The 11,847-nt window shown below is 38.4% G+C and overlaps 1 protein-coding gene across 1 annotated transcript; it reads right to left on the reverse strand.

The window, feature by feature from the left end:
• Positions 1-3,263: 3,263 nt before the first annotated feature.
• LOC127944755 (luc7-like protein 3) lies at positions 3,264-11,545 on the reverse strand. Its single transcript, XM_052540978.1, has 11 exons — positions 11,328-11,545; positions 9,114-9,180; positions 8,997-9,036; positions 8,685-8,829; positions 8,422-8,496; positions 8,238-8,342; positions 7,935-8,096; positions 7,100-7,446; positions 6,557-6,738; positions 5,751-5,947; positions 3,264-3,748 (listed from the first exon to the last, which is right to left on the reverse strand). The coding sequence occupies exons 1-10, from the start codon at positions 11,424-11,426 to the stop codon at positions 5,784-5,786; spliced, it is 1,386 nt and encodes a 461-aa protein (XP_052396938.1). The 5' UTR covers positions 11,427-11,545; the 3' UTR covers positions 3,264-3,748; positions 5,751-5,783.
• Between the last annotated feature and the right edge of the window lie 302 nt (positions 11,546-11,847).

The raw sequence follows: 11,847 nt of genomic DNA on the forward strand, positions 1-11,847 counted from the left end.
AAAGAAAGTTAGATTTACTGTAAAGAAATTTTTGTCGATTGTATTTTTATTTTTTATTACATATAAAATAAATATTCTACAAAATGGTTTTGAATTCCAAAATTGTTATAAAATTAAAGCCATATGTCTAAATAAGTTGTGCTTCAAATTTGAAGTTGATATAAAAAAAAAATGTATATTCCTATATGCAGTTTTTTAGGTTATACAAAAATTGATGGATTTGGATGCATTTTTCGGTCACAAATGTTTACATTTATCTCTCAGTATTACATTTATCACAAAATATGGAATCTTAAGACTCAGACCTTTTCAACGATATGTATTTTGTCAAGATTATAAAAAGTTTTGATTCTAAAAGACAAAATACAATTGTAATATGACATGGAAACGCATTATCCAATTTCAAAATGGTTTTCGCAGGATGATATAGAGGTTTGATGCTTTCGAATGATATATAATCTATGATGATTACTTAAAAAGGAGCACTTTTGAGGAGCACTCTTGTAATAAATAATCTATTACTATTCCTACATAATTTTTTTAACAAACAGTTCTAAAATATCCATTTAGGAGTCTTATACATTTCCAACGATATATATTTTGTCATAATTAAATTAGGATTTAATTGTAATATATTGAAGTGTCAGCTATTCCTGAATACACACACACATAAGTCTTATGTAAATTGTTGAATTTAATTGAAAGATACAGTTTAGGTAAAACTATATTACAGCAGGCATTCGTTCTACTTTTATTTATAAATGAGGTGGACAACATTATTCATTCAATAAATAGCATACATTATGGTGAGTAACTAATACGTGGGAGCGTCACTTAATGACTGTGGTATTTAATCATTAATATAAACCCATGGAAATGGCTTATGAAAGAGCCCATATGTCAGCTCCCTCACTGGACAGAGATCTGATCTGAAGTTTGAGGAAAGGGGAAGGGTGGAAGAGGATTTCCCTTGCACTGGCTGTGAAAGGACTCAACAATGTAAAATATGCAATCCATCTTTCTGCTTTGTCGTTCTGCAAGCACGTCTTTGTTTTAATTCCTCCCTCTAGAGGCAGTGATCAGTTAACACATGGCTAAAACTCCACACGAGGCAATCCGCTTCCCTCCTCAAGGGGCGCTTTGAGTCACAGAAACAATATATTCGATTACATCTATTAATTCAACACAAAAAACTATACAAATGTAAAATAACTTGTCAACCAACAGCATTATGGTTTTAATTCACATCAGGTCATCAGGTTTTTATTAAAAGAGCCATCTCAAAGAGCAAACTCTGGACTGGAAAAAATGATGCTACTTTAATGTACAAACTAGGGTTGTGCAGTATCCTCCTGACTACCAGAATAAAAAATAAAAAAAAAGCTGAATTTGATATTTTTTTTCCATGTCGTTACATTATTAAGAGCATAAGATTTTTTTTTCTTTAAAGATTCCTACTTTTAAATAATAAACAAAAAGACATTCAAAACTTTTTTTTTTAATCCCAAATTCATTTGATTTTTTATACCAACCTTTGTATAAAAATCATTCTCAACTATTTTATGAAAGAAATAACAGACTTGATGTACCATTTTTTTTATGCAACATGAGGGTAAAATGGCCATAAACTGGTTATCCCATTATGTACAATGTATCTCTGTATACAATTTGCATTTTAATTTTTTTGGGGGCAACATGTAATGAAAAAAGTGCAATAATGGTAGTAATAATTGCCAATTTTTTCATAATAATATCTAATATTTCAAAGGAATATTGAAATATAAATTATTTCCATTTTCATTCGTTGTGTCTCCCCTAAAATATGCAATAAACATGCTTTTAGTCCTGGTGTACAGTGGACATGTATCCCTGCTAACACACGACGTCACAGTTACGTCACGTATTGGTAATTTTTGGTAATTCCATTACCAACTGACAACGTAACTACGACGTCGCATGCCCGTAAGTTTATTACCATTTACATTACCAAACATTACCAAATGTTACATTACCAAATCACAACGTCGTCCGTACGTCCTTCCAACGTGACCAGATAACCAAAAACGTCCCAGATAGGTTCTCTATTGGTAATATTTTGTTAACTTCATGCCTTAGTAACGTAACTACAACGTCATATGGACGTAATTTCATTTCCAGAATTTTTGTACGTTCTTTTTATGCTCTCTGAGTAGTGCTATTTAAAAAGTATAATTAAACTAAAGACACAAGATTAAACGTTCCTTAAAGATAAAATGTATTTCTTTACACCAAGTCAGAATGTGGACATGTTTTAGTGACGTGTCCTACAGCGCGCGCGCTTCCTCAACTGACGCCCCGCGCGCACAGTATTGACAAGTAAATAACATTTTTCGGTGTTGTGAAACTTTCTATTTTGTAAGGAGTTATGAACGTGAAATAAGGACACAGACTGGCTACACCATCTCATCTGCCGCAGATACTGTATCAGGAGGACAGCGCGTTTGTTTGAAGCACTTTTCACTTCAGTTGTGTCTGACAGGAGAATTAACGTTAGCTTTTCTGAGGCGAGTCTTACAATATACAATAAAACAACTTATCAATGTTATCAAAACAAAGAGTCACCACTCACTGCTCTTGACTGAAAAACTTTAATATGTAAATATGTAATATGTAAACTTTAATACATTTTAAATGTATAATTTACACAGTGAACTGCAAAATACACAATGTAGCTGACAAATAAAGCGTTTATTTTATTCGTATGTGTAATTGTAATGCGTATCTTTGTTTTTTATATTATTTTCAATAAAGATAAAATAAAGACTAATAATTTTATCTTCACCCACTTCACAGGGGCCCAATCAGAGAAAACGTTGTGCATCCCATTAAGTGTCAACTTGTTAAATGATCAAGATGTATCCCATTTACCCTGATACACACAGAGGGATTTGCAGGTATGTACTGAAACTTACTCTGAACAGCTTTGGAGATTTCCTTTAATGATGGCCATCTAATGAACTGACAAGCCTGCTCAAGTAATCATGAATTCACACACACACACACACACACACACACACACACACACACACACACGACCAGAGGACTGAAATACACCTAGAACATCTCAGCTTTTGATTTTCTGTAGATTTGCAGACAAATGACTCATTTTTTGTAAGTTCAACAAGGAAAAACCTTCTAGTATCTGTAGCAGTTATATTTCCAATCATTATTTTTCCCCAACATGCACCAATTGCATTTTGAAAAACAACAACATTACATCAGCATTTTCTCTTCATTTTTATTCATGACAAATACAGGTTTTATAACGAACAAAATGAAAACACTTCTCTAAAACCGTATAAATTTGGGATTGAGCATACAGAGGGGAAAATAAGAGATAAAGCAGTTGAGAGACCGTCAAGTCTTCAAGTCAAAATACTGAACAGAACCGATCTTCAGTAAATCCAATGTGTGAGAGCGGACTGTACAGAGCAAACATGCCACAAGTGTTTTATTCACTCTGAATGCAGACTAACACAAGTAATGGTGGACCATGCCAGCTTATAGCAGTAAGACCAAAAAACTAAACAAAACAACCCAAACAAACATAATAAAAAGAACAAGGTCCTGTGGAAACATTGTGGATTTTACATTTACATCTTTATCATATAGGCCACTACATCTGTGGTTCACCTTGTTTTAAAGCAGCGGAGTTGAGCTGTCAGATGGACGTCTTCAAATCTTCCTCTCGCAGCTGTTCAAACTCCTCCTGATGGTCACAAACGGTCAGAGAGAACGCCATTAGTGTGTGAAACCAGACACATGCACAGCACAATCACAAACAGCATTTACACAACTCTTCAAAAATTATCAAACTACAAATTTTAACTCTCCAATCGGCAATCGACACATTTGATCACTTTTATAAATATCCTTTCTTTATCCGTTTTAAAACCTAGAGATTTCAATGTTCATATTTACAATGGCAGCAGCAGCGATAGCAACTGCTCGGCTGCAAGTAACAATGATTGAAGGAAAGCACACAGAGAAAACAATGACATTTTGAAAGAATTGATATCCCTCTTCTACAAGGCCAGACTCTGACACTGTAGGCTGATCTTGCTCTGAAAGCATGCACTGCTATTTTAAGGACAACACAAGTAGGGAATTTAATCAAGACACGAAGAGAGAGAACGTAAAAGTGGAAGTTTACTTCCAAAAGACACACCTGCATTAAAACACAAGCTAATTAACGCTAGGGCTGAGCGATATATCCAAGATCCCTGATAGATTCAGCCATGATATACAATAAAACACTCGTGTGTATATACACTCAATGATTTGAATGGCTTTAAAAATTAAGTGGAGCATGAAATGCATGAAAGTTTACCAAGTCTGATTGATCCTATGAATCAAATCAAAACTGTGATTCAGCATTAATAGATAAATATTCATGTTTATTCCTGTGTACTCATATTAGTGCATATTAGGGCTGAAGATTTAACATGTAAATGTGTACATCATCTTTCACCTCATGCAAACTTAACTGCATAAGTCGTCACATTTCACTGTTGTTTTGTGTTCCCTTTAATTCACACTATTTTACTACTTTCATTTTAAATTTTGTAGCCATTTCGAACAGGCTATGATGGCAAAATGATGGCTCCTCTTTCTAAAAAGACAAAAAAAAAAGCTAGTTTAGGCCATTTGAGAAGTTCATCCATTAAGATGAACTGATACACATTTGTTTGGCTACATCACCCAGCCCTAAATCAAACCTATTACTGGTTACCAAACAGGCAAAATGAAAATAAGCGACACAAACAAGGAGAAAGATCTGTTTTGAGCTCAATCTGGTGTGATAGGTTACTGTGGGATATCAATCTGTAAACCTGACATCCACCCGTTTAGGCGTAGAGTAAAACCCATTGGCACTTGAAACCCAAACTGAGAACATTTAAATTGGGAAAGAAGAGATAGGGTAAAACAAACATCAAGCTCTGAGACACGTTCACAGGAAACAGCAATCAAATGGATGTGGGTAGTGAAAGGAGTACCTTGGTGAGTACCTGCACAGATTGACAGTATCCTTGATTTTTAAATGGGGTCGCATCACAACACCAACGCTGTGTGAGGTGCGGAAGTCAGCTGCAATAATTCATTAACCCTACACTTCCATCATCCCAAAGCTACCGGATCTCAACTTTAAGAACAGACGGTATTAAGAGAGCAACATGTCCATGTAACTCCAACAAAAAAAATGTAAATACATATATCTGGATTCATTGCAATTCAATGATCCTCTTATTAACACCTTACAGACATCAGATGGTAAAATGCTGTGTGCTTATGCATGTACATGCATACGAGCACACAATCATTTTACATGTGCAAATAGATGTGTGAATAACTAGTTTAATCTTACTGCGAGCAAAGAGTAAACAGGTTGAGGTAGTAAAGGCAGAGTTAGGAAAAAATAAATCAAATAAAAATAAACACGTAAATTTGGAAGAGAACTTGTCTGAGGAGACAGATGTATGACCGATACAAAACGAGGTACCTCCAAGCATGTTTTTCAGGACTACACTGGCCTTTCCCTCTGGGTTTGTTTCTTTCTACTTTCTTCTGTTTCATCAGCCTAGTCCCCATCTTCAGTGCATACTTACGATGCACTATTAAAAAACAGGAAGAAAAATCACAGACAGAACTGAAAGAAAAGGGGGGAAGGGGAGAGGGGGAGAGACCCGGGCCGGGGGGGACGGTGCACTTACCTGGGGCTGATCTGAGGTCCTATCAGACCAGTTTTAATTGGACTGTGTGTCACCTTCAGAATGTAGCTCTTGCGCGGTGCCGTTCACTTCCGCTTTGGGAGGCTCGGCCTCCATGGGCTCGGGCTTGGAGAGCTCTTTAGACTTCTCAACCGAGCCCTTTCTGCTGCTCCTTTTCTCATCGGAGGAGTCCTTGTGCTCTGTGAGAGGAATCACAACTGCTTTCAGTACACAGACATCGGTATCTGGGCCATTCAGAAAAATAGAGTTAGATTTGTGAAAATTTGATTGAGTTTCACAAGTCAGTTCAAAGTGTTTCAATGAAATTCTTCCAAACTTCTAATGCAATGATTCATTTGTCTGTATGTTTAATGAAGACTCGAACATTTTTTCTTAAAATGCCATTTTATAATGATGTATAACGGAGTATTTCTGTGGCAAATAGACTCCTTCTGCATTTGAATAAGTTTAGGTAGTTTTTTTGTTTTTTTTTGGAGCATGGCCGTTCTTGACATCATAAAGGGTAGATTTAACATTATATAATGCAAAAATGTATCCTAAAAAGTTTATTTTCTCTTTAGTTTACTTCCATTAAATGACTGTAACCTAACTGGTAAAAGTTACCAAAGGTTTCCTCTTTTTGAAAGGTGGTGGGTGAGGGGTGCCAAACAAAACAATACAAACCAAACTTAAACAAAAAAAAAAAAGATTTTGTCCTATTTAAAATGCAACAAAAGACACAATGCTCTGATCAAAAGCTAACAATAACAAAGAAGTCTCCTGGAACTAATGGAGATTAAAGGCCACACCTTTGTCCCTAGAGGATTTGTCCTTGTCTCGGTCTCCTCTGTCCTTGTCCTTGTCTCTGCTGCGGCTGCGGTGCCGGTGGCTCTTGCGCTCGGCGCTGCGGGACCTCCTCCTCTCCCTGCTGTGAGAGCGTCTCTTCCTGTCCGAACGCTCCCGGCTGCGCCTCCTCTCTCGCTCACGACTCCTGTTGATGTGTGAGAGTTTATCTAGCAGTACAAGCTAAGCCACAACAGGTGAAGATCTAGTAAAGTATGTTAAACTGGTATTGTTATTGATAACTAAATCAAACTATCAAAAAAACATTTTTGTTAACTACAATATAGCTGAAATATGAATATTATATATAAAAAACTAGAAAATTTAATTTAATTTTAAAAAAGGATAATATAAAAATAAAGGCTAATTCAAAAAATTAGTAAACTCTATAAAAGCATATAAATAATTCTAAAATAACACAAACAAAATAACTTTCCCTTTCCAATATAACAAAAAATGATAATATTTTGTACATGCACCCAGCTCAGTTTGTGTGTCCCGAGTTGTACCTGCTGCGCTTCCTGTCGCGCTCCTTACTCCTGGACCTCTTCCTGTCTCTCGAGCGGCTCCTGCGCCGGTCAGACGTGCGGCTGGAGTGTCTACTGTTGGAGTGACTCCTCTTGCGCCGGTCTCTTTCCCGTTCCCTGTCCCTATCCCGCTCTCTCTCCCGCTCGCGTTCCCTCTCCTTCTCCCGCTCTCTCTCCCTCTCCTTTTCTCTCTCCCTCTCTTTCTCCTTCTCCTTTTCTTCCTCTTTGCGTCTTTTCTCTCGATCCTCTCGTTCACGCTCCCGGTCCTCCCTCTCTTTCTTCCCTGGCTCCTCCCTCTCTGGCTCCCCAGAGCGCCGACGCAGCTTCTCCTGTGCGATCAAACAGAAAATCAGGGGTTAAAAATCAACAACTTAAGATTTGCACCAATGAAGTTCATATGAAAATGTGGTAATTGTTTTTTTTTTTTTTTTACATAATACATTTTTATATATTTTATGATTTAATACAAGTTTAACAAAACAAAAAACTTTTAATCAAATGAAAATACAATTAATTTACATTAAGCTTTAGTCAAATAATGTGCTGCACTAGTGATTTAAAAACAAACATATATCTTTTATATTTTTATTATTTAAAAAGTTTAATTAAGAACTAAAACGTTAAACCATAAAGCTAAGACCTTCATGTTTCAGTATTTGTTTGGATATATTATGTGCGTGTGTGTATACAACTTTATTCAATAGTTTTAATAAATTTACTTAGAATGTGCCCTTCCATATTTTCATCAAAAATACTTGTAGGATTGGTGGAAATGTCTATAATGGACCCCAAGTCATGAGATTGACTATCAACTCACCTTCAGTTCCTCGACCGTGGCTTTGATTTTGGCATAACCCATATGCTGCTTTCCCATCAGATGATCATCCACCCTGGACTGAGCGTCACCCACGATGAGGAACGCACCACACACTTCACACACCTCCATCTGCTTCTCCTGAGCAGCAAAGCTCTCAATCGTCTGACAAACAAGAAAACATGTCAGTGCCCAAACGTGCTCGTCTCGATTTCAAACTGAAAGCCCATGACATACGGATATATTTAACAATTAAATACATAAACAGGTCACATATGTCTGGTTAAACCTGGATGTGTAACTCACTGAAGGATTGGAGCTGAGCTGCTCCCTCTCCTCCTTCAGCTGCTCCACCAGCTTCATCATGCCCTGCGCCTCCTCGACACGGCCCTCCGAGCCCAACTCCTCAATCTGAGCACACAAACACACATTTACATGCCTCTCCAACAAAACCACACCTGTATCTCAGCTTATGACACCAAGAGCCCACCTGAACAACAAGCTCCTCAATCTTCGTGGTGAGGACCTGAGCTTTCTCCTCGTTCTTCCCAGCTGGACCCGGTGCCTGGAAATCAGAGTTCGGAGTGAGACACGCCGCATACAAGCATAGTGTGGATTTCACTTTTAAGTTATTATAAAAGCAGCATATGAATATAACAGACTGTCCTAAGCAGATGTGCAAGATGAAGAATCAGGCAAAGAAATCTGGTAATATAAAGATGTAAAGACAGTGGAGGCTACAGAAGTGCTTACTCCAGAGTTCTGCTGGGCTTGGGACAGGGCTAAACGCGCATGCCCCCTCCGAATTCGGCGCTCCACCTCGGCCAGGAGGCTCTGCAGGTATCGCTGGAAGTCTCGCTCATAGCCATCCTTCATGAAGCGGGAGCTCTTCTCATACCTAAGACAATGTGAGACAATCAGGAGTCACAGGCTTAAAGAAAACTCATTCCAAATAAGAATAAGCAAAACTATACAAAAATTCATTCATTAAATCATCTAATTTGGGAGATAAATGTGGTATTGATAGGTTTTCATGACGCTTACAAATATAGAGTATTAACTTACATTTTCCTCAAGTTCTCATCATGGATTTTTTCACAAGGACCTGGAAAATAAATGATACATCACAATGTGGATCGCAAGAATAAAACGAGACTAAGGTATATGAGAAGCGGTGCTTACCCAAGTCTGATCGTGTGTTTGTGAAGAGTTCAGCAGGGCAAAAGCCACACAGATAGTATTTGCAGACCTAAAGAAAAGAGTGAAGACTTGTGTTAAATCCTCACGAGTAGTGAATCTCTCTTTATGTGGTTTGCAACCTAAAAAGATGACAAACAGAAATATAGCTGTAAGAAATGATGACGGGCCCAAGCCATCAACGCAGACATCACCCCGGTGACATCAGCAGGCACATGCATTCACTGTAACCCAGATTTCATTTAAAATATATTCAGCTGTTCAGAGGATGAACAAAAGTCTTATGCTGTGTTCACACCAAACGCGAATAGAGCGTCTGGCGCGAATGATTTCAATGTTAAGTCAATGCAAAGGCGCGTTTACGCGCGTCTGGAGGTCTCGCGGCGCGAATGGGGCGTTAAGCGCGGCGCGGAAGACGCGCATTCGCCTCATTCGCGCGTCTAGTTCGACGCGCGAATAGGGCGTTTCGCGCGAAACGCGCGTTAAGCGCGAAGGTGCTTTTTGTGCATTTAGCGTTTGACGCGAATTCGCGTCTGCGGCCCGAGTTGAAAAATTTGAACTTTGGCGTCAATTCGCGCCGCGTTAACCAATCAGGAGCCTGCTAGGAGTCACTCATTCAACAGTATGTTCCTGCAGCCTCCGGTTGTGCAGGAATACCCTTCTCCACTCATTCAACATGGAGGAACGACTGATGTTGTCAGTGAGCAGTCAACCGGAGCTATATGACAAAAGTTCATATTTCTATAGAGACAGGAATAAAAAGGACATATATGTATATAAAAAACATATTAATAGATAAATTGAATAAAGGCCAATTGATAAGAAACGTTTCATTTTACCCCAAACGAATTATATTTTATCTTGAACCACTAAAGAGACATCAGAGCCAGCGGCAAATGTCAGAAGGTCTAGCCGAGCCGAGGCTGCTCTCGGCGGATACATGATGACGGAGCTCCCGCTGGTCGCATGGAGCTCATCTCCGAGATCGGCGAAACACATTTTTTTAAATAGACGCTGTCATTATAAATAAACCGCATATCTGAGTTTAAAACAACTACATTCTCGCCTGAAATACTTTTAAAACTACATTTCATGACACAGTAACAGTAATATTTTGAAAATTATCCGAATAAAAATGGCGGTTGAAAATGCTGCGTGAACTCAGCTGGCAGAAGCCCCCCCATGACGCGAATTCGCGTCTGTTGTGAAGTTAATTCCACGCGCGAATGAAGCGAATTACTCGCGCGAATGAAGCGAATGATCTCAAAATGGTCAAGCGGCAAACTAGACGCGGTAGACGCGAATTTGACGCTCTATTTGCGTTTGGTGTGAACACCGCATTAGGGCACTGGAAGAATTTGAAGGTGAATAATTAATTACAAAATCTTCATATTTGTATGAATTGTCCCTTTAGGAGTACTTAGACTTTACCTCAATGACTTTTTTTTAAAGTGCACTTAGCAAAAATGACAAATTAAAAGCTTTGCTTATAATACATTTTAAATCATTTTAACACTATTTAGTTGTATTTTAAACTAATATAATAAAGCACATGTAAAGCACTTGATTATAATTTCAACTGTAATGTTATCCAGTATTACATACACGCTTAAATTACATATTGCGCTATACCTGAACTATATCTAGACAAAAGCAGTAATTATATATATATATATAATTTATGGCAAAAAGCATGCAGTTACGTTTACATTAAATTATGAAAATTAAGCCAAAGTTTACAACAAACGAATTAACACTTAAACTAAAGGCGCAAACTCGTCACCACGTTGAAAAGATGTTGTTGGTGGTTGTCAAGGCGTCTCTATATTGTTGCTAAGGTCTCCACAGAATTGTAGCATTATCTTTAAGTCGCATTATTTGAACAGTCATTCATTTGTAGCTCAAACAGTGTTAGACAAACAGTTTTGTACTTAGCGGTTGTTGCGGGCTAATAAAAGTGTTTCTGCTCGTAACACACGAATGAAGGCGAGGGCTGGACGCTGCAGTCGCGTGTTTAGCGCGTGTCGAGCCTAGCATGCTAACTGACCCCAACACTAACACACAACACCCCGGTCATCTCAACATCTCTACAAACTCATCTACACTCGTTCTCCGGGTCGATCGGTGAACTGCAGAGCGCTGCGCGTGAGTACTTTAACTAAACGAAGCGCGGCCGCTGCTAGCCGTCCGCTCACTTACAGTCTCGTGATCCCAGCGAACATTACAGCGCTTCTCGTCCGGAGCCAGGTTCCGGTCCCGGCCCATCAACTCATCCAGTAACTGGGCAGCTGAAAGCATCGTGCCTGGGCCTTATCTCTGATCCGCTATAAGAGAAGTGTGTTATTCATTTACAGAACAATGTGTGCTGAGTCCCCTGCTCTGATCTCAACAACAAAATGGAGGATCAGCGCGCAGCGGATGTTACCCATAAGACACCGCGAGAAACAGATGTTAGTGCGCCATCTAGCGCATCGGATGACTTGTGTTTTTCAAATGAAAGGGTTAGTTCACCCAAAAATGAAAATTACCTCATGATTTACACACTTAATCCATCCTAGTTGTATATGACTGTCTTATCTCAGACGAATAGAATCGGAGTTAAATTAAAACATGTCCTGGCTCCTCCAAGCTTTATAATGGCAGTGAATGGGTGGTGATATTCAACAGTTAAATAGAAGTCCAATAAAAGAGCGTAAATCCATCCTAAAAGTACTCCACA

The sequence above is a fragment of the Carassius gibelio genome, chromosome A3 (genome assembly GCF_023724105.1).
Source record: "Carassius gibelio isolate Cgi1373 ecotype wild population from Czech Republic chromosome A3, carGib1.2-hapl.c, whole genome shotgun sequence".
Classification (NCBI taxonomy): Eukaryota; Metazoa; Chordata; class Actinopteri; order Cypriniformes; family Cyprinidae; genus Carassius; species Carassius gibelio.